Source organism: Oncorhynchus nerka, linkage group LG2, assembly GCF_034236695.1.
Source record: "Oncorhynchus nerka isolate Pitt River linkage group LG2, Oner_Uvic_2.0, whole genome shotgun sequence".
NCBI lineage: Eukaryota > Metazoa > Chordata > Actinopteri > Salmoniformes > Salmonidae > Oncorhynchus > Oncorhynchus nerka.
In genome coordinates, this window is record NC_088397.1 from 10,478,706 (window position 1) to 10,502,250 (window position 23,545).

Here is a 23,545-nt window from a genome sequence, read left to right on the forward strand (position 1 = left end):
GAGACTGCAGGACAGGGGGAGATGGAGAGAGGACAGGAGACTGCAGGATAGGGGGAGATGGAGAGAGGACAGGAGACTGCAGGATAGGGGGAGATGGAGGGGGAGATGGACAGGAGACTGCAGGATAGGGGAGATGGAGAGAGGACAGGAGACTGCAGGATAGGGGGAGATGGAGAGAGGACAGGAGGGAGATGGAGAGATGGACAGGAGACTGCAGGATAGGGGGAGATGGAGAGCGGATAGAGATGGAGAGCAGGAGGGGGAGATGGAGAGCAGGAGACTGCAGGATAGGGGGAGATGGAGAGCGGACAGGAGACTGCAGGATAGGGGGAGATGGCTGGGGGAGGGACAGGAGACTGCAGGATAGGGGGAGATGGAGACAGGAGACTGCAGGATAGGGGGAGATGGAGGACTGGGACAGGAGACTGCAGGATAGGGGGAGATGGAGAGCGGACAGGAGACTGCAGGATAGGGGGAGATGGAGATGGAGGGGAGATGGAGACTGCGGACAGGAGACTGCAGGATAGGGGGAGATGGAGAGAGGACAGGAGACTGCAGGACAGGGGGAGATGGAGAGCGGACAGGAGACTGCAGGATAGGGGGAGATGGAGAGCGGACAGGAGACTGCAGGATAGGGGGAGATGGCTGGAGGACAGGAGACTGCAGGATAGGGGGGAGATGGCTGGAGGACAGGAGACTGCAGGATAGGGGGGAGATGGCTGGAGGACAGGAGACTGCAGGACAGGAGGGAGATGGCTGGAGGACAGGAGACTGCAGGACAGGAGGGAGATGGCTGGAGGACAGGAGACTGCAGGACAGGAGGGAGATGGCTGGAGGACAGGAGACTGCAGGATAGGGGGGAGATGGAGAGCGGACAGGAGACTGCAGGATAGGGGGGAGATGGAGAGCGGACAGGAGACTGCAGGATAGGGGGAGATGGAGAGAGGACAGGAGACTGCAGGACAGGAGGGAGATGGAGAGCGGACAGGAGACTGCAGGACAGGAGGGAGATGGAGAGCGGACAGGAGACTGCAGGAATGGAGGGAGATGGAGAGCGGACAGGAGACTGCAGGATAGGGGGAGATGGCTGGAGGACAGGAGACTGCAGGATAGGGGGGAGATGGAGAGCGGACAGGAGACTGCAGGACAGGAGGGAGATGGCTGGAGGACAGGAGACTGCAGGATAGGGGGGAGATGGAGAGCGGACAGGAGACTGCAGGATAGGGGGGAGATGGAGAGCGGACAGGAGACTGCAGGACAGGGGGGAGATGGAGAGAGGACAGGAGACTGCAGGATAGGGGGGAGATGGAGAGAGGACAGGAGACTGCAGGACAGGAGAAGGGAGCCTTGCGTGCCTGACTGAGGAAAAACCGCAACCACACACCCTTCAAGGCCTGTTTGATGATGGTGTGTGTGCTATGTGTGTGTGTTTTCCTGTCTGTGTACACAGTTGTGAGGACTCTAGTCTCCTGCTATAGTTAGCCCAGCCCACTAAACCACATAACCACTGAACCGGAAGACATTGTGTTATGCACCGCCAGAGCCACGGGAACACACACATTCATGATTCACACACACTCTCCCTGCCATACACACACATTCATGACTCTCTCTCTCTCACACACACACACACACTCCCTGCCATACATACACATTCATGACACACACACACACACACACACACACACATTCATCCCTACTCTCAACCCAGCACTCAGTCTTCGCTCAGACGGATGGTGTCTAAGGCAGCGTTACCGAAATCAGCTTCAGCAATGAGTTGGTTTCATCTATAGGGGGCGATGTGTAAGTCGCTCTGGATAAGAGCGTCTGCTAAATGACTTAAATGTAAATGATGTGTCGATTCACTGTATTAGTATGGCGCCCCCCTATGATCATCACGAGTACTGCACCCACTATTTTGATCATACTCTTTTGTTGCATGAATGATGGCAATATTTGTTTCTCTCTTTGGATGCTTAACCCCCCCTCTATTCCCCAGATGACACCAGTAGCAGCAGTAAGCAGTGTGGTGGTGGGGGGTCGATGGGCTCCCAGGGGTCAGAGTCTCTGTACCTGTATGACAGCCAGGACTGGGTGATCTCTCCCATCTGCTCCCCTGAAGAGGAGCCCTGCCCCACCGCCATCTCCCCCATGCTGGCCGAGGAGACCTTCAGATACATGAGTGAGTCACCTCTGTGTGTGTCGGTGTGTGTGTGTGTGTCGGTGTGTGTGTGTGTGTCGGTGTGTGGTTGTTAAGATTGGGAGGTATACGTACACCAGGTTATTTGGAAATACCCACGGGATGGTTTTCATATACCGTCAATACAGTTTTTCAATTCATTTTAATATGTTGTAGCAAATGTTTTTTATTTTTTATTTTTTTATTTTACCTTTATTTAACCAGGCAAGTCAGTTAAGAACAAATTCTTATTTTCAATGACGGCCTAGGAACAGTGGGTTAACTGCCTGTTCAGGGGCAGAAGGACAGATTTGTACCTTGTCATCTCTAACCACTAGGATACCCGCATTATTGTTATAAATGTACGTAAATACCTGCAGTCAATTGGTGCAATACGTTAGGAGATAAAGAACATTCCGTTCTTCATTTCACCTGTCACGTTATTTAAAAAGTTTACCGTAGTTCCCCAGAACAGCAGTCAGTCAGCTGTTGGTTGTAAAGAGGACAACGGGACAAAGCTGGTGAGTCCATAACGTTGTGCGATGCTCATGAGGTGATGAAGTTAGTTGTATGCAATTACGCACTACTAAATGTTTGCCATCAGATATCTTGTAACTGTAACTGCTGCTCTCCCCTCTGCTCCATGTACACAGGCTGCTCTTCCTTCAGACAAGCATGCATCACAATTTTCTCAATTTCTCTCGTTCAATGTAGCTTTTCAATGTCCACCTTCCGGTTACTAGTCCAACGCTCTAACCACTAGTCTACCTGCCCCCCCAATGTCCACCTTCTGGTTACTAGTCTAACCACTAGTCTACCTGCCGCCCCAATGTCCACCTTCTGGTTACTAGTCTAACCACTAGTCTACCTGCCGCCCCAATGTCCACCTTCTGGTTACTAGTCTAACCACTAGTCTACCTGCCGCCCCAATGTCCACCTTCTGGTTACTAGTCTAACCACTAGTCTACCTGCCCCCCCAATGTCCACCTTCTGGTTACTAGTCTAACCACTAGTCTACCTGCCCCCCCAATGTCCACCTTCCGGTTACTAGTCTAACCACTAGTCTACCTGCCCCCCCAATGTCCACCTTCCGGTTACTAGTCCAACGCTCTAACCACTAGTCTACCTGCCCCCCCAATGTCCACCTTCTGGTTACTAGTCTAACCACTAGTCTACCTGCCCCCCAATGTCCACCTTCCGGTTACTAGTCCAACGCTCTAACCACTAGTCTACCTGCCCCCCAATGTCCACCTTCTGGTTACTAGTCTAACCACTAGTCTACCTGCCGCCCCAATGTCCACCTTCTGCCCCAATGTCCACCTTCTGGTTACTAGTCTAACCACTAGTCTACCTGCCCCCCAATGTCCACCTTCTGGTTACTAGTCTAACCACTAGTCTACCTGCCCCCCAATGTCCACCTTCTGGTTACTAGTCTAACCACTAGTCTACCTGCTGCCCCAATGTCCACCTTCTGGTTACTAGTCCAACACTCTAACCACTAGTCTACCTGCCCCCCCAATGTCCACCTTCTGGTTACTAGTCCAACACTCTAACCACTAGTCTACCTGCCGCCCCAATGTCCACCTTCCGGTTACTAGTCTAACCACTAGTCTACCTGCCGCCCCAATGTCCACCTTCTGGTTACTAGTCTAACCACTAGTCTACCTGCCCCCCCCAATGTCCACCTTCCGGTTACTAGGCTAGCCTGCCGCCCCACTGTCCACCTTCCGGTTACTGGTCTACCTGCCGCCCCACTGTCCACCTTCCGGTTACTGGTCTACCTGCCGCCCCAATGTCCACCTTCCGGTTACTAGTCTACCTGCCGCCCCAATGTCCACCTTCTGGTTACTAGTCCAACACTCTAACCACTAGTCTACCTGCCCCCCCAATGTCCACCTTCTGGTTACTAGTCCAACACTCTAACCACTAGTCTACCTGCCGCCCCAATGTCCACCTTCCGGTTACTAGTCTAACCACTAGTCTACCTGCCCCCCCAATGTCCACCTTCCGGTTACTAGGCTAGCCTGCCGCCCCACTGTCCACCTTCCGGTTACTGGTCTACCTGCCGCCCCACTGTCCACCTTCCGGTACCTTCCGGTTACTGGTCTACCTGCCGCCCCAATGTCCACCTTCCGGTTACTAGTCTACCTGCCGCCCCAATGTCCGCTCGCACCGAAAATGGCTACTAGCTGTACTTCTATAACTTTACGAGCTGAATTTGTCTTTGCATTTGGTTTGTGCATTTAGCTAAAAGCGTCAATGCGTAATCAAATCAAATTTTATTTGTCACATACACATGGTTAGCAGATTTTAATGCGAGTGTAGCGAAATGCTTGTGCTTCTAGTTCCGACAATGCAGTAATAACCAACAAGTAATCTAACTAACAATTCCAAAACTACTGTCTTATACACAGTGTAAGGGGATAAAGAATATGTACATAAAGATATATGAATGAGTGATGGTACAGAGCAGCATAGGCAAGATACAGTAGATGGTATCGAGTACAGTATATACATATGAGATGAGTATGTAAACAAAGTGGCATAGTTAAAGTGGCTAGTGATACATGTATTACATAGGATGCAGTATGCATATGAGATGAATAATGTAGGGTATGTAACATTATATTAGGTAGCATTGTTTAAAGTGGCTAGTGATATATTTTACATCATTTCCCATCAATTCCCATTATTAAAGTGGCTGGAGTTGGGTCAGTGTCAATGACAGTGTGTTGGCAGCAGCCACTCAATGTTAGTGGTGGCTGTTTAACAGTCTGATGGCCTTGAGATAGAAGCTGTTTTTCAGTCTCTCGGTCCCAGCTTTGATGCACCTGTACTGACCTCGCCTTCTGGATGATAGCGGGGTGAACAGGCAGTGGCTCGGGTGGTTGTTGTCCTTGATGATCTTTATGGCCTTCCTGTAACATCGGGTGGTGTAGCTGTCCTGGAGGGCAGGTAGTTTGCCCCCAGTGATGCGTTGTGCCGTCTCGTCGTTGTTGGTAATCAAGCCTACCACTGTTGTGTCGTCCGCAAACTTGATGATTGAGTTGGAGGCGTGCGTGGCCACGCAGTCGTGGGTGAACAGGGAGTACAGGAGAGGGCTCAGAACGCACCCTTGTGGGGCCCCAGTGTTGAGGATCAGCGGGGTGGAGATGTTGTTGCCTACCCTCACCACCTGGGGGCGGCCCGTCAGGAAGTCCAGTACCCAGTTGCACAGGGCGGGGTCGAGACCCAGGGTCTCGAGCTTGATGACGAGCTTGGAGGGCACTATGGTGTTGAATGCAGAGCTGTAGTCGATGAACAGCATTCTCACATAGGTATTCTTCTTGTCCAGATGGGTTAGGGCAGTGTGCAGTGTGGTTGAGATTGCATCGTCTGTGGACCTATTTGGGCGGTAAGCAAATTGGAGTGGGTCTAGGGTGTCAGGTAGGGTGGAGGTGATATGGTCCTTGACTAGACTCTCAAAGCACTTCATGATGACGGAAGTGAGTGCTACGGGGCGGTAGTCGTTTAGCTCAGTTACCTTAGCTTTCTTGGGAACAGGAACAATGGTGGCCCTCTTGAAGCATGTGGGAACAGCAGACTGGTATAGGGATTGATTGAATATGTCCGTAAACACACCGGCCAGCTGGTCTGCGCATGCTCTGAGGGCGCGGCTGGGGATGCCGTCTGGGCCTGCAGCCTTGCGAGGGTTAACACGTTTAAATGTTTTACTCACCTCGGCTGCAGTGAAGGAGAGTCCGCATGTTTTCGTTGCAGGCCTTGTCAGTGGCACTGTATTGTCCTCAAAGCGGGCAAAAAAGTTATTTAGTCTGCCTGGGAGCAAGACATCCTGGTCCGTGACTGGGCTGGTTTTCTTCTTGTAGTCCGTGATTGACTGTAGACCCTGCCACATACCTCTTGTGTCTGAGCCCTTGAATTGAGATTCTACTTTGTCTCTATACTGACGCTTAGCTTGTTTGATAGCCTTGCGGAGGGAATAGCTGCACTGTTTGTATTCGGTCATGTTACCAGTCACCTTGCCCTGAATAAAAGCAGTGGTTCGCGCTTTCAGTTTCACGCGAATGCTGCCATCAATCCACGGTTTCTGGTTTGGGAATGTTTTAATCGTTGCTATGGGAACGACATCTTCAACGCACGTTCTAATGAACTCGCACACCGAATCAGCGTATTCGTCAATGTTGTCGTCTGACGCAATACGAAACATATCCCAGTCCACGTGATGGAAGTAGTCTTGGAGTGTGGAATGAGCTTGGTCGGACCAGCGTTGGACAGACCTCAGCGTGGGAGCTTCTTGTTTTAGTTTCTGTCTGTAGGCAGGGATCAACAAAATGGAGTCGTGGTCAGCTTTTCCGAAAGGAGGGCGGGGCAGGGCCTTATATGCGTCGCGGAAGTTAGAGTAACAATGATCCAAGGTTTTTCCAGCCCTGGTTGCGCAATCGATATGCTGATACAATTTAGGGAGTCTTGTTTTCAGATTAGCCTTGTTAAAATCCCCAGCTACAATGAATGCAGCCTCAGGATGTGTGGATTCCAGTTTGCAAAGAGTCAAATAAAGTTCGTTCAGAGCCATCGATGTGTTTGCTTGGGGGGTGAATATATACGGCTGTGATTATAATCGAAGAGAATTCTCTTGGTAGATAATGCGGTCGACATTTGATTGTGAGGAATTCTAAATCAGGTGAACAGAAGGATTTGAGTTCCTGTATGCTTCTTTCATCACACCATGTCTCGTTAGCCATAAGGCATACGCCCCCACCCCTCTTCTTACCAGAAAGATGTTTGTTTCTGTCGGCGCGATGCATGGAGAAACCCGCTGGCTGCACCGCCTCCGATAGCGTCTCTCCAGTGAGCCATGTTTCCGTGAAGCAAAGAACGTTACAGTCTCTGATGTCCCTCTGGAATGCTACCCTTGCTCGGATTTCATCAACCTTGTTGTCAAGAGACTGGACATTGGCGAGAAGAATGCTAGGGAGTGGTGCACGATGTGCCCGTCTCCGGAGTCTGACCAGAAGACCGCCTCGTTTCCCTCTTTTACGGAGTAGTATTTTTTTGGGGGTCGCCGGCTGAGATCCATTCCGTTGTCCTGGTTGAAAGGCAGAACACAGGATCCGCGTCGCGAAAATCATATTCTTGGTCGTACTGATGGTGAGTTGACGCTGATCTTATATTCAGTAGTTCTTCTCGACTGTATGTAATGAAACCTAAGATGACCTGGGGTACTAATGTAAGAAATAACACGTAAAAAAAACAAAAAACTGCATAGTTTCCTAGGAACGCGAAGCGAGGCGGCCATCTCTGTCAGCGCAGGAAGTCTTGTGTTCTATGCTAGTAATACTGTAAATCCTGGGATGATAGAAGAACGGAATGAACACCTGGATACTGTAAATCCTGGGATGGTATAAGAACGGTATAAACACCTGGATACTGTCAATCCTGGGATGGCAGAAGAACGGTATGAACACCTGGATACTGTAAATCCTGGGAGGCAGAACGGTATGAACATCTGGATACTGTAAATCCTGGGGTGGCAGAACGGTATGAACACATTTAACATTTAACATTTAAGTCATTTAGCAGACGCTCTTATCCAGAGCGACTTACACCTGGATACTGTAAATCCTGGGATGACAGAACAGTATGAACATCTGGATACTGTAAATCCCGGGATGACAGAAGAACGGTATGAGCATCTGTGTACTGTAAATCCTGGGATGGTAGAAGAACGGTATGAACATCTGGATACTGTAAATCCCGGGATGACAGAACAGCATGAACATCTGAATACTGTAAATCCCGGGATGACAGAAGAACGCTATGAACATCTGGATACTGTAAATCCTGGGATGGTAGAAGAATGGTATGAACATCTGGATACTGTAAATCCCGGGGTGGCAGAAGAATGGTATGAACATCTGGATACTGTAAATCCCAGGATGGCAGAAGAACGGTATGAACATCTGGATACTGTAAATCCCAGGATGGCAGAAGGGTATGAACATCTGGATACTGTAAATCCCGGGATGGCAGAAGGGTATGAACATCTGGATACTGTAAATCCCGGGATGGCAGAAGAACGGTATGAACACCAGGATACTGTAAATCCCGGGATGGCAGAAGAACGGTATGAACATCTGGATACTGTAAATCCCGGGATGGCAGAAGAACGGTATGAACATCTGGATACTGTAAATCCCGGGGTGGCAGAAGAACGGTATGAACATCTGGATACTGTAAATCCCGGGGTGGCAGAAGAACGGTATGAACACCTGGATACTGTAAATCACGGGATGGCAGAAGAACGGTATGAACACCTGGATACTGTAAATCACGGGATGGCAGAAGAACGGTATGAACATCTGGATACTGTAAATCCCGGGGTGGCAGAAGAACGGTATGAACATCTGGATACTGTACATCCCGGGGTGGCAGAAGAACGGTATGAACATCTGGATACTGTAAATCCCGGGGTGGCAGAAGAACGGTATGAACATCTGGATACTGTAAATCCCGGGGTGGCAGAAGAACGGTATGAACATCTGGATACTGTACATCCCGGGGTGGCAGAAGAACGGTATGAACATCTGGATACCGCCCAAGTCTAGTGGTTGAATGTTATTAACATACGAGAAAGAATGGGAATCCTGTGTGACTTTCTAGTTACAGGGAAGAGGTGGAATCAGTGTTTTGTATCCGTGGTAAAAGTACCTTGCTCTCATTATTTCCTGTTGTGTATTCATTGGTGTGACTGGCAGAGCAGTGTTCTATGATCTGGTGGGACTGACAGGGCAGTGATGGTGTTGATGGTGGGACTGACAGGGCAGTGATGGTGTTGATGGTGGGACTGACAGGGCACTGATGGTGTTGATGGTGGGACTGACAGGGCAGTGATGGTGGGACTGACAGGGCAGTGATGGTGTTGATGGTGGGACTGACAGGACAGTGATGGTGTTGATGGTGGGACTGACAGGGCAGTGATGGTGTTGATGGTGGGACTGACAGGGCAGTGATGGTGGGACTGACAGGGCAGTGATGGTGGGACTGACAGGGCAGTGATGGTGGGACTGACAGGGCAGTGATGGTGGGACTGACAGGGCAGTGATGGTGGGACTGACAGGGCAGTGATGGTGGGACTGACAGGGCAGTGATGGTGTTGATGGTGGGACTGACAGGGCAGTGATGGTGTTGATGGTGGGACTGACAGGGCAGTGATGGTGGGACTGACAGGGCAGTGATGGTGTTGATGGGGCAGTGATTGATGGTGACAGGACTGACAGGGCAGTGATGGTGGGACTGACAGGGCAGTAGGACTGACAGGGCAGTGATGGTGTTGATGGTGGGACTGACAGGGCAGTGATGGTGTTGATGGTGGGACTGACAGGGCAGTGATGGTGTTGATGGTGGGACTGACAGGACAGTGAGGGTGTTGATGGTGGGACTGACAGGGCAGTGATGGTGGGACTGACAGGACAGTGATGGTGTTGATGGTGGGACTGACAGGACAGTGATGGTGTTGATGGTGGGACTGACAGGACACTGATGGTGTTGATGGTGGGACTGACAGGACAGTGATGGTGTTGATGGTGGGACTGACAGGACAGTGATGGTGGGACTGACAGGACAGTGATGGTGTTGATGGTGGGACTGACAGGGCAGTGATGGTGGGACTGACAGGGCAGTGATGGTGTTGATGGTGGGACTGACAGGGCAGTGATGGTGGGACTGACAGGGCAGTGATGGTGTTGATGGTGGGACTGACAGGGCAGTGATGGTGGGACTGACAGGACAGTGATGGTGTTGATGGTGGGACTGACAGGACAGTGATGGTGTTGATGGTGGGACTGACAGGGCAGTGATGGTGGGACTGACAGGACAGTGATGGTGGGACTGACAGGACAGTGATGGTGGGACTGACAGGGCAGTGATGGTGTTGATGGTAGGACTGACAGGGAAGTGATGGTGTTGATGGTGGGACTGACAGGGCAGTGATGGTGGGACTGACAGGGCAGTGATGGTGTTGATGGTAGGACTGACAGGGCAGTGATGGTGTTGATGGTGGGACTGACAGGGCAGTGATGGTGGGACTGACAGGGCAGTGATGGTGTTGATGGTGGGACTGACAGGGCAGTGATGGTGTTGATGGTGGGACTGACAGGACAGTGATGGTGTTGATGGTGGGACTGACAGGACAGTGATGGTGTTGATGGTGGGACTGACAGGACAGTGATGGTGTTGATGGTGGGACTGACAGGGCAGTGATGGTGTTGATGGTGGGACTGACAGGGCAGTGATGGTGTTGATGGTGGGACTGACAGGGCAGTGATGGTGGGACTGACAGGGCTGTGATGGTGTTGATGGTGGGACTGACAGGACAGTGATGGTGTTGATGGTGGGACTGACAGGGCAGTGATGGTGTTGATGGTGGGACTGACAGGGCAGTGATGGTGTTGATGGTGGGACTGACAGGGCAGTGATGGTGTTGATGGTAGGACTGACAGGGAAGTGATGGTGTTGATGGTGGGACTGACAGGGCAGTGATGGTGGGACTGACAGGGCAGTGATGGTGTTGATGGTAGGACTGACAGGGCAGTGATGGTGTTGATGGTGGGACTGACAGGGCAGTGATGGTGGGACTGACAGGGCAGTGATGGTGGGACTGACAGGGCAGTGATGGTGTTGATGGTGGGACTGACAGGGCAGTGATGGTGTTGATGGTAGGACTGACAGGGCAGTGATGGTGTTGATGGTGGGACTGACAGGGCAGTGATGGTGTTGATGGTAGGATTGACAGGGCAGTGATGGTGTTGATGGTGGGACTGACAGGGCAGTGATGGTGGGACTGACAGGACAGTGATGGTGGGACTGACAGGGCAGTGATGGTGTTGATGGTGGGACTGACAGGACAGTGATGGTGTTGATGGTGGGACTGACAGGACAGTGATGGTGTTGATGGTGGGACTGACAGGACAGTGATGGTGTTGATGGTGGGACTGACAGGACAGTGATGGTGTTGATGGTGGGACTGACAGGGCAGTGATGGTGTTGATGGTGGGACTGACAGGGCAGTGATGGTGTTGATGGTGGGACTGACAGGGCAGTGATGGTGTTGATGGTGGGACTGACAGGGCAGTGATGGTGGGACTGACAGGGCAGTGATGGTGTTGATGGTGGGACTGACAGGACAGTGATGGTGTTGATGGTGGGACTGACAGGGCAGTGATGGTGTTGATGGTGGGACTGACAGGGCAGTGATGGTGTTGATGGTGGGACTGACAGGACAGTGAGTGATGATGGGACTGACAGGGCAGTGTTATTTGGTGATCTGGTGGGACTGACAGGAAAGTCATGGTGTAGAGAGGGTACAGTTCTAATAAGAGCTCTGTGTCTGCTTCAGTGTCTCTGTCAAACAACACACACTGGACAGGCCCTGTCCCTCTGAGCCAATGGTGCTATTGGTCTCTCTCTTCTCTCGCTCGCTCTCTGTTGCTCGTTCTGATTGGCTATGCCCTAGATGAGATCAGGGCAGAAGGTTGTGTGTGTATGTGTGCTTGGGTGAACATGCTCATATGAACAGCTGTGTGTTTAACTCAGTGTAATAGTCGGGTGAATGTTTCTCCACATCCCCTTTTTCTTGATGTTTCTTCCATATGAGCGGCACAGAGACGTGCGTGTGTGTGTGTGTGTGTGTGTGTGTGTGTGTGTGTGTGTGTGGCCTCAGCGGCTGTCCCTGGGAAGGACAGAGGAATCCACTGATCTGGTCTTCTAAGTGCAGCTGAGTGTCGAGCCAGGATCCGGCAGCGCCATGGGAGAGAGACTGCGAGGGGGAGGAGAGTAAAGGGTGAAACGGCCATGCTGGACTAGTAACCATTCTCAATGAGAATGTTACTGTGGAAGGTGAGCCTTGAAGAAGTGATTTAGATGGTGGGCGTGCGTGTCGCTGGGCGTTCGTGTCGCTGGGCGTGCGTGTCGCTGGGCGTGTGAGTGCAGAACATGTTGATGTCTCCTAGGTCATAGAGCTGCAGGGTTCAGTTAGTCTGTGTGCGTGCATGTTAGTAAAATTTTGCAGCAGAGTCTCTGTGTGTGTGGATGCACTCATAACTTTGCAGCAGAGTGTGTGTGTGGATGCACTCATAACTTTGCAGCAGAGTCTCTGTGTGTGTGGATGCACTCATAACTTTGCAGCAGAGTCTCTATGTGTGTGGATGCACTCATAACTTTGCAGCAGAGTCTCTATGTGTGTGGATGCACTCATAACTTTGCAGCAGAGTCTCTGTGTGTGGATGCACTCATAACTTTGCAGCAGAGTCTCTGTGTGTGTGGATGCACTCATAACTTTGCAGCAGAGTCTCTGTGTGTGGATGCACTCATAACTTTGCAGCAGAGTCTCTGTGTGTGGATGCACTCATAACTTTGCAGCAGAGTGTGTGTGTGGATGCACTCATAACTCTGCAGCAGAGTCTCTGTGTGTGGATGCACTCATAACTTTGCAGCAGAGTCTCTATGTGTGTGGATGCACTCATAACTTTGCAGCAGAGTCTCTGTGTGTGTGGATGCACTCATAACTTTGCAGCAGAGTGTGTGAGTCGTAGCAGAGTGTGTGAGTCGTAGCAGAGTGTGTGAGTCGTAGCAGAGTGTGTGAGTCGTAGCAGAGTGTGTGTGTCGTAGCAGAGTGTGTGTGTCGTAGCAGGCAGGAAATAATGTGTCCATGTTTACATTGAAACGTGTGGTATGTGGTTACAAGTAGACAGTCTTGCAGTTAACAGTACATCACTACTCATTCTGGAACCCAGGCTGATCTGCTCCATACTGCAGTGATGTCATCTTCAGGTGCCAGTCAGTCTGGCAGTAGCAGAGAGCTGGCACAGTACTCTCTGGTTGTCATGTAATACACTCAGATCACATATCACCTTTGTCTTTGGGTAATCGGTGAAGGGCATTGAACAACAGCAACGCTGTTATTGCGGATGTTATGGACTCTGAAAGAAGAGGAGTTGTGTGTGTGTGTGTGCGTTGACGATGCGTGTGTGCGTGCTTTGACGGTGCTTGGGTGTGTTGACGGTGCGTGGGTGTTTGGACGGTGTGTGTTGGCATTGGCATGTACTGTATGTATGCAATGCATCCTACTGGGACAGTAAAGGGGTACAGTAAGATTTAGGGGGTCAGACAGTTTCTCTTGGCACAGCCCACAGTGTACTGCCTGGAGGGTTGTTCAGTGGGGCGTTAAGCTCCCGTTCAGATAAGGGCCAGTGGGACACTTGCTCCACTTCTCTCCGAGGGTAAATGAAGACCGCCATGCAGTTACCAAATCAAATGTATTTATAAAGCCCTTCATACATCAGCTGATATCTCAACGTGCTGTACAGAAACCAAATCAAATGTATTTATAAAGCCCTTCTTACATCAGCTGATATCTCAAAGTGCTGTATAGAGACCCAGCCTAAAACCCCAAACAGCAAGCGATGCAGGTGTAGAAGCACGGTGGCTAGGAAAAACTCCCTAGAAAGGCCAAAACCTAGGAAGAAACCTAGAGGAACTATGAGGGGTGGCCAGTCCTCTTCTGGCTGTGCCGGGTGGAGATTATAACAGAACATGGCCAAGATGTTCAAATGTTCATAAATGACCAGCATGGTCAAATAATAATAATCACAGTAGTTATCGAGGGTGCAGCAAGTCAGCACCTCAGGTGTAAATGTCAGTTGGCTTTTCATAGCCGATCATTAAGAGTAGCTCTACCACTCCTGCTGTCTCTAGAGAGTTGAAAACAGCAGTTATTAGATCCGGGGCAGCCAGACAGAGATGACATGTCATATTTTAATGAGTCTCAATCCGGCGCCCCTTATCCCCACTGAATGGTACCCTCCAGAGACGAAGGGGGTGTGGATTGGAATGGAGTGAAGGCATGTGTATAGAGAGATAAGGGGGAGTGTTAGGATGGGAGGGATGAGGATAGATCTAATGTAAAGATTTAACAACTGTTGCTGTAAAACAGTTATGCCTAAAATGTGATGGATTCATTTATAGAGGAAGACTTAAGTTGATAGTTAGACTTTCTTTACGTGTTCTGTGTCTAGCATCACCTGGATGTTCCTAACTATCAGTCTTGATTGTTTTGATATAGACTAGGCCTAGTTAGCTTTTACAGGCAGCATGCTCAAGTGAAATTACGTCAGTTGGCATCCATCCAACGTCTTCTGTCACTTAGAAACCCAGCGACTAGAACTGGCTGTGTTCGGACTCTGGCTTGCCTACTACTTACTTAAACTGCATACGGTGTATTAATCGTACTACTTACTATTTAGCATGTACTGTTCAGTAAGCAGTATGTAGTAAATCCAACGCCCGAACTCGCTGGTTCCCAGAATAGCTAGCCCGCTACAAGATCACTACCGGACTCCATCTTCATCAACCATCTCCCTGGTCATCTCCTCTGATCAAGCCATACACTGTCCCTCTCAGACTTGGCCTCTATTGGTTGACCTAGCCAACCAGCTAGGCTACTCATGAGATTGTTTGTTTGATTATGAAAAGTGTAATAAAAATGTCAGCACTTATTATTATACCAAATATGGTTTACTTAGTTTAGTAAAGCAGAAAGCTCTGGCGAAGTGATACCTGCTCACTGCTCTTGCTAGTTTCTTTCAACTTATTGTTACCATGCACCTGCAACAAGAGAGCTCCGATGTGCAAGTGCACTTTTGAATGTTGTAAGTAAACATTTACCGGTCTAGCTAGCTAGACCTATTCAGACTGTAACCGTTTAGGTAGAAACTAATGCATAGCATGCACTTTACAAGCAGTTTAACACCGATAAACCAACGTGACAAATCAGGAGACAGAGAAGTGTTGGGACCAGCACTGCTGTGGAAAAGTGTAGGCTACCGTGTTACTAAGGTTCACTATAGCTAGTGACAATGATTAGTGAGGTGGCAAGAGAGCGAACTACGGCCTCGTGACTTACTTTTTTGCGGCATTTCTCCTGCGGTGTTCACTGAATGAAATGCCTGGTATTGTCATCAGACCCTGTAACAAGTTTGAACACAAGTCCTGATTTTTACAACTAATAGCTAGCTAGAGTAATGATATGACATTGTCGCAAGTAACCCCAATGCCAACGTTACTGTTGAGCAGTTATAACTTCTAGTGCTACTGAATCACGTAAGTAGCTTCATGAAGTGCGGTGGCATGCTGCAGGTATGTTGTAATGGTACGTCGAAATGGTGTTGAAGGAATTGAATTCCTCTGTTTTAATTCCCAATTAAAATGAAACACACTGTCAATTCATAAGAATTTGTAAGACCCTTATTTTATAGGAATGGACAGAGCCCGGTCTTAAAAGTCAAGTAACAGCCTTTATTCAAGAGAGTACTGCCACAATACAGGTTACCACAGGTTATAAACTGAAAATGACGTCATTAGTTCTAACACTACCCCGTGCCATCTCCGTTCCAGTACCAAGGCTGTGTCTCAAGCCTTCCCACATCCGTCTCCCTACCAATTTAATATAATTTACGAGTCAAGGTTTTCTTGTGTATATAAGCATTCTAGCCAGTCTGATTCATTTGTACCAAGGAACAGACCATCATTGTTTCTAAACTCTTGACCACATTCACACACATTATTTTCAGTACTGGGATCAGATAAGAAAATTCATACATATACAGTAACATTTAGTATTCTGATTAGTACATATACAGTAACATAATAGTATTCTGATTAGTACATCCTGATTGAAATGTATACATAATTAGTCATTACAGATAAACATTCCCTTAACAAATGGTCATGATCATTTTAAGGAGAACAAAAACTACTTACATTTGGACTCCACTGCAGAAGCTGAGCTATTCGCCATCTTCTAGGTTGTTTTGTTGTTTACTTGAAGAGATTTAAATATAAAAACTAAGGCATTGGCTGCGAAATTCCTGTAAAGTGTGCAGCGAATTCTACCAGATGAAAAGCCGAAATCACTATAACATTCTGGCATAAAGCATACTTTATTTGATCAAATTCACATACTATAAAACGGAATATTTTCGCATACTGAGAACGCATACCATGTCTAATTGATCAGCTGTTGTCCTAGTCTAAATGAGTATGACTTCCGGGCATTTAAAGTATACTAGATTTCCGAAATCTCACACTATTAAACTATTTTCTCGCATACTCAAACGGCCTACAATTTAGGACGCAAGTATGGATATTTGGACACGGCTACTGATTCCCCTCCCTGTGATATATAATCACCCTAACCCCAAGGAGTTTGCTGTGTTTTATTCACAGCATATTAATCATAAGCCTAATTTATGACAAGTGTGCACTCGTTCACTCCTCAAGGATCAAAGCCCGAGCACACACTGCTGCACTAATATCGCTCCATAGTAATGGGAGAATCAGAATTGTGCTTTTGTCATCTGTGGGTGATCTATAGGCCTACCCCAGTCTTGCCTGCTGACAGAGTAGTACTAGATCACATGTGGGGTTGGTTTATAGGACTCAGCACTAATACCAGTATGCCACTCTGAAGACTGGCCTAGATCAGAGGCTTTACACTGTAACGCTGAAGACTAGATCTGAAGACTAGCCTAGATCAGAGGCTTTACACTGTAACACTGAAGACTAGATGTGAAGACTAGCCTAGATCTGTGGTCCTAATCTCCCACGCTTTCTCATTCCCCTCTACTGCATATCTTTTGAATATGAATCTGAAAATAGATTATGAATAAATAATAAACCATTATGATTTTGAATTAAGAAATTACTCTGTAATATGGTATGTTTTTTCAAAGCTAAGGACAACCAGTTTTGATGACCCCCTACCCTTGAACTCTAGACAGGAAGTGTTTCTGAAACAGAAACCTTAGCCAGAGAGGAAGAGGTGAAGCGAGAGGGTCCAATCCCGTGAATCTGTCCATGCGGGTTATAGTGATAAGCAGACCGCCAGCCTTCCCACCTTTGGGACGACTCCAATTGTTAGGGCGGAGACCATCTCCTCATAATATACAGTGTCTTTGCCTTAGCAGAGAGATCGTCTCAGTCATTTTATTGCAGACAAAGGTTCAACCATGTTTGTCAGACCGTTAATAAGTCACTCATTGGTCATTGCTTTCTCAGACGCTGTGTGGGTTTACGGTGGCTTGCGAAAGTATTCATCCCCCCTTGGCATTTTTTCTATTTTGTTGCCTTACAACCTGGAATTAAAGTAGTTTTTTTTGGTGGGGGGGGGGTTGTATCATTTGATTTACACAACATGTCTACCACTTTGAAGATGCAAAATATATTTTCTTGTGAAACTGTTAGAGGAAATTGTGGTTGAGATGATTAATTATGTATACATTATTGATTAGAACCATTTATTCTAATACTATTATGTTATGGTATGAAAAGTAAAAGTTATTGGTTAAGCTGTTACTGAAAATGTAAGCAGAACGAATTAATTGTCTGTGCCTCTTGGGAGGTTAAAGGGGAGGCGATGCTATGGTTATTCAGACAGATAAGAAATGTCTGGGAGATGTTCCAGACCTAAAACAAAACAATGGGCTCTTGTGAGAATCGGAGAGAGGGTGGGAAACTGATGATGTCATGTTCAGTTTATAACCTGTGGAAAAATGTATTTGAGTTAGTACTCTCTGGAATTAAACGCTCTTACCTGGCTTTTAAGACTGGTCTCAATCTACTTCATGCATAATTAATGAACTTACAATTCATTAATGAATTAGAAATGAGTGCGAATTGGTTTTGGCAATAAAACATAAAGGAATTTAGAATTCCTCTATCAGAAACAAACAAAAAAACAGAGTAGTTATGCACTTAAGTTTTCACCCCCTCAAAGTCAATACTTTGTAGAGCCACCTTTTGCAGCAATTACAGCTGCAAGTCTCTTGGGGTATGTCTCTATAAGCTTGGCATATCTAGCCACTGGGATGTTGCCCATTATTCAAGGCAAAACTGCTTCAGCTCCTTCAAGTTGGATGGCTTCCGCTGGTGTACAGCAATCTTTAAGTCATATGACAGTTTCTCAATTGGATTGAGGTCTGGGCTTTGACTAGGCCATTCCAAGACATTTAAATGTTTCCCCTTAAACCACTTGCTTTAGCACTATGCTTTGGGTCATTGTCCTGCTGGAAGGTGAACCTCCATCCCAGTTACAACTCTCTGGAAGACTGAAACAGGTTTCCCTCAAGAATATGCCTGTATTTAGCGCCATCCTTCAATTCTGACCAGTTTCCCAGTCCCTGCCGATGGAAAAACATCCCAGGGATGGTGTTCTCGGGGTGATGGGATGGCCAAAAAGCTCAATTTTAGTGTCATCTGACCAGGGTACCTTCTTCCATAGGTTTGGGGAGTCTCCCATATGCCTGTTGGCGAACACCAAATGTGTTAACTTATTTTTTTCTTTAAGCAATGGCTTTTTTTCTGGCCACTCTTCTGTAAAGCCCAGCTTTGTGCGGTGTACGGCTTAAAGTGGTCCTATGGACAGATACTCCAATCTCCGCTGTGGAGCTTTGCAGCTCCTTCAGGGTTATCTTTGCTCTCTTTCTTGCCTCTATAATGAGAGTTTTGGTGGCCGGCCCTCTCTTGCCAGGTTTGTTGTGGTGCCATATTCTTTCCATTTTTTTTAAATAATGGATTTAATGGTGCTCCGTGGGATGTTCAAAGTTTCAGATATTTTTTTATAACCCAACCCTGATCTGTACTTCTCCACAACTTTGTCCCTGACCTGTGGAGAGCTCCTTGGTCTTCATGGTGCCCCTTGCTTGGTGGTGCCCCTTGGTTAGTGGTGTGGCAGACTCTGGGGCCTTTTTTTATTTTATTTTTAGCGTTGGACTAGTAACCGAAAGGTTGAGAAGAAAAAAATACTTGTTTTTCAACCATTCCATACATTTCTTGTTAACAAACTATAGTTTTGGCAAGTCGGTTAGGACATCTACTTGTGCATGACCCAAGTAATTTTTGCAACGATTGTTTAGTTTTTTTTCACTTAAAATTCACTGTGTCACAATTCCAGTGTGCCAGAAGTTTACATACACTAAGTTGACTGTGCCTTTAAACGGCTTGGAAAATTCCAGAAAATTATGTCATGGCTTTAGAAGCTTCTGATAGGCTAATTGACATCATTTGAGTCAATTGGAGGTTTACCTGTGGATGTATTTCAAGGCCTACCTTCGAACTCAGTGCCTCTTTGCTTGACATCATGGGAAAATCAAAATAAATCAGCCAAGACCTCAGAAAAATAATTGTAGACCTCCACAAGTCTGGTTCATCCTTGGGAGCTATTTCCAAATGCCTGAAGGTCCCACGTTCATCTGTACAAACAATAATAAGCAAGTACAAACACCATGGGACCACACAGCCGCCATAATGCTCAGGAAGGAGACGCGTCTCCTAGAGATGAACGTACTTTGGTGGGAAAATGTTGTTAAACACCTGTCCAGGTGTTGTGAAATGTGGTTTGTGATTGCACGGCAGACCCTCTGGAACGTGCCCCATTATTATTAACAACACTCTTTACAATTGGATGTGTTAGTCTAATTGTTATTTGCTCCATCAGATTAAGTCATCTGTTGCCTTATTGGACATCAATTCAGTCAGTGTGATTGACAGGAGAGATGACCAATGGGGCTGAGTTTGGACCCTCAGAATTATCACAGGGGTTAAAGAATGGATATAGTTTCTCAGTGAAGGTACAACCAGTGAAAGAGTAGATATGAGACATGTTTTCTACATCATAAAAGGAGATCTGACCCTCCTCGTAATCCACAAACACCCCCACCTTCTGGGGTTTCTGACTCAGGAAGAGGGGGATAGGGGGTGTGTCCTTGATCTCATACTTATTCTCACCCTTCATATACAGAGCCCAGAGTCCACCATCTGGGCTTTTAACTGTTGTTAGGCCCTTCCTGATGATGGACTCTCTGGCCACGCCTACCTGCCACTCAATCTTCCCTCTCACCTGAACCTCAAAGTAGAATCTTCCTGAGGAGAAGCCCTTCTTTCCCAGGACCGATAGATAACGTCCAAACCGCTTTGGGTTGTCAGGGATATTCTGCCGTATGTCTCCATAGCTCACTTGTTTCCTGTCCTTAGAAACAATGAGCTTGGGATGTGCTGTATCAGGATCCAGAGTCACATCCACTGACCACTGCCGTATCATCTTCAGCTCAGCATTACACGACTTCTCCATCTCTTTCTGAAGCATCTCCTCCAGCTGAGAAAGAGCTCTCCTCACAGTTCCTACATGCAGATCCCTGTGAACACTGATCTCAGACCAGTCCTTGATTGGGGATGCAGAGTTCTGGTGGACGTGGTCCAGCTCAGTGCCTCTCCTCAGCAGCTCAGTGATTTCCTGCTCCAGTTCTTCAATGAGCCCTTCAGCCTGCCTCTCAGCTGCTTTCTGCTTCTCCTCAACCTCCTCAATAACCTCACCCTGACTTCTCTCAATGGAGCGCACCAGAGCAGTGAAGACCTCCACACTTCCTGCTATCTCTCTCTCTGCATCTCTCTGGCTGAGCTCTACTGAGAGTTTGATCTCTTTAACCTTCAGCAGTCGGTCCTGGATCATCTGCTGCACTTGTGCTACTTCTCCAGGCTTGGAAGAGGACTCCTCTCTGTCTCTGACCTTCATCCTCTTAAAATGATCTGCAACTTCTCTGAGTGTTGTGTTGGTTTTTAGGTCCGGTCTTCTGTTGAATGTGTCCTTACACAGTGGACACTGGCACAGGGCAGTGGTGTTCCAGTATTCACTGATACAGACCTTGCAGAAGTTGTGTCCACATGGAATAGAGACTGGATCAGTGAACACATCCAGACAGATAGAGCACAGGAACTGCTCTTCAGACAGGACAGTGCTGGAGGTGGACATTTCTGAAACCTAATAGAAGACCACAGAGTTAGAAATGTAGCTGTCTTCATTTTAGTGTTTTACTGCCCCCTGCTGTACTGGAGTGTTTGTTCAGGAATATGATTTATTGGTTGATCCCTTCCACTGGCTTGGATGGAATCCTGTGATCCCTCCCTAACCCAGAACAAGTCCCACCCACTAGACTACTTTAAAATGCTACATGCCATCACAGGCATTTGTACAGTGGCAAGAAAAAGTATATGAACCCTTTGGAATTACCTGGATTTCTACATAAATTGGTCATACAATTTGATCTGATCTTCATCTAAGTAAACTATAGACACACACAGTCTTCTTAAACTAATACCACTTGTGTTTTCATGTCTTTTATTGAACACACTGTGTAAACATTCACAATGTAGGATGGAAAAATGAAAGGAACCCTTGAATTTAATAACAGGTTGACCCTTCTTTGGCAGCAATAACCCCAACCAAACATTTTCTGTTGCGCATTAGACCTGCACAACGGTCAGGAGGAATTTTGGACCATTCATCTCCACAAAACTATTTCAGTTCAGCAATATTCTTAGGATGTCTGGTGTGAACCGCTCTCGAGGTCATGCAACAGCATTTTAAATTGTATTGATTTCAGGACTGACCTGGACACTCCAGAAGGCATATTTTCTTCTGTTGAAGCTATTCTGTTGTTGATTTACTTTTGTGTTTTGTGTTTTTGTTGTGGTGCATCACCCAGCTTCTGATGAGCTTCAATTGGAGGACAGATAACATTACATTCTCCTGCAAAATGTCTTGATAAACTTGGGAATTCATTTTTCTGTCTGATGGCAAGCTGTCCAGGCCCTGAGGCAGCAAAGCAGCCCCAAACCATGATGCGCCCTCCACCATACTTTACAGCTGGGATGAGGTTTTGATGTTGGTGTGCTGTGCCTTTTTTCTCCACACATAGTGTTGTGTGTTCCTTCCAAACAACTCAAATTTAGTTTAATCTGTCCACAGAATATTTTGCCAGAAGCGCTGTGGAACATCCAGATGCTCTTTTGCGAACTTCAGATGCAATGTTTTTTTCAGACAGCAGTGGCTTCTTCCGTGGTGTCCTCCCATGAACACTATTCTTGTCTAGTGTTTTACGTATCGTAGACTCGTCAGAGATATTAGCATGTTCCAGAGATTTCTGTAAGTCTTTAGCTGACACTCAAGGATTCTTCTTAACCTCATTGAGTGTTCTGCACTTTTCTCTTGCAGTCATCTTTGCAGGACGGACTCTCCTGTAGCAACAGTGCTGAACTTTCTCCACTTATAGACAATTTGTCTTACTGTGGACTGATGAACATCAAGGCTTTTAGAGATACTTTTGTAACCCTTTCCAGCTTTATGCAAGTGAACAACTCTTAAGTCTTCTGAGATCGCTCTTGTTCGAGGCATGGTTCACATCAGGCAATGCTTCTTGTGAAAAGCAAACTCAAATTTTGCTGAGGTTTTTTTTTTATAGGGCAAGGCAGCTCTAACCAACATCTCCAATCTTGTCTCATTGATTGGACTCCAGGTTAGCTGACTCCTGACTCCAATTATCTTTTGGAAAAGTCATTAGCCTGGGGGTTCACATACTTTTCCCAACCTACACTGTGAATGTTAAAATTATGTTTTCAGTATAGACAACAACAAAACAATACTGTGTGTTATTAGTTTAAGCACACTATGTTCATCTATTGTTGTGACTAAGATGACGATCAGATCAAATTTGATGATCAATTTATGCAGAAGTCCAGGTCATTCCAAAGGGTTCACATACTTTTTCTTGCCATTGTATCTGTAAATAATCTGGGTTTTCCCCCTTTCCATCTGTGGAACAACCATATCTATAAAATGACTTCCTTGAATGAGTCAGCGTTGGATAGAAATTCACTATTTGAATGCTAAATATATCTTTAGATGCTAAGACGAGTGTATGTAGTTCTACCCATACAATATTTATTCACAGTGTTCCACAGACAGACAATGCTTTTAATCCAGAGTAGGTAGAGACCAGAGATCCAGGATGTGTGTTTTGTTGACCTACTCTTGTATATTATGGAACACATTTAGTATTTACATGTGGAGAAGAAAGAGAAGTAACTTTAAACCTATTTGTAACATTGTCAATTATCAGATTTTAGTCTGAATTTAACAGAGATCACAGAAAGAACAATACTTATTAAAATATTAATCACCAATGTCCAGGTTAATATTTGTATTTCTGTACGTACCTGGGTGTGTTTCCTGTTCCTCTACACAGTCCACCTTCTGTCAAGAGGGGAGAGTTATGCACTTGTACTTTCACTTTAGCAAAAAGGTATCTCTCAACTCCTCCCTGTTCTGGACAGAACTTAACTGTTGCACTTTCTCTGCTTAGTTTAGTTTATTTGACAATGAATTTTGTTTTGGTAAAGGAAAACTAGCTGTTTGTGTGTTCAAGTCATGTATAAATGTATCAAAGCCCAGTGTTGGTCCAGTGAACATGTCTGTTTCTT

The 23,545-nt window shown here is 46.9% G+C and overlaps 2 protein-coding genes across 5 annotated transcripts in view; one reads left to right on the forward strand and one right to left on the reverse strand.

The window, feature by feature from the left end:
- Positions 1-23,545, forward strand: part of trak2 (trafficking protein, kinesin binding 2) — a 76,004-nt gene that overhangs the window by 6,197 nt on the left and 46,262 nt on the right. For 2 of the 4 annotated variants that reach the window (XM_065023127.1, XM_065023131.1), the window contains exon 3: positions 2,000-2,182. In XM_065023127.1, coding sequence (XP_064879199.1) covers positions 2,000-2,182 — 183 coding nt within the window. Of the gene's footprint in view, positions 1-1,999; positions 2,183-11,444; positions 12,074-23,545 lie in introns of those variants that run through there. The other 2 variants (XM_065023133.1, XM_065023137.1) reach the window with 1 other exon arrangement.
- Positions 15,509-23,329, reverse strand: LOC115123897 (E3 ubiquitin-protein ligase TRIM21-like). The gene is made up of 2 exons (XM_029653256.2): positions 23,282-23,329; positions 15,509-21,047 (listed from the first exon to the last, which is right to left on the reverse strand). Exon 2 carries the CDS (start codon positions 21,036-21,038, stop codon positions 19,761-19,763), a length of 1,278 nt encoding a protein of 425 aa, XP_029509116.1. The 5' UTR covers positions 21,039-21,047; positions 23,282-23,329; the 3' UTR covers positions 15,509-19,760.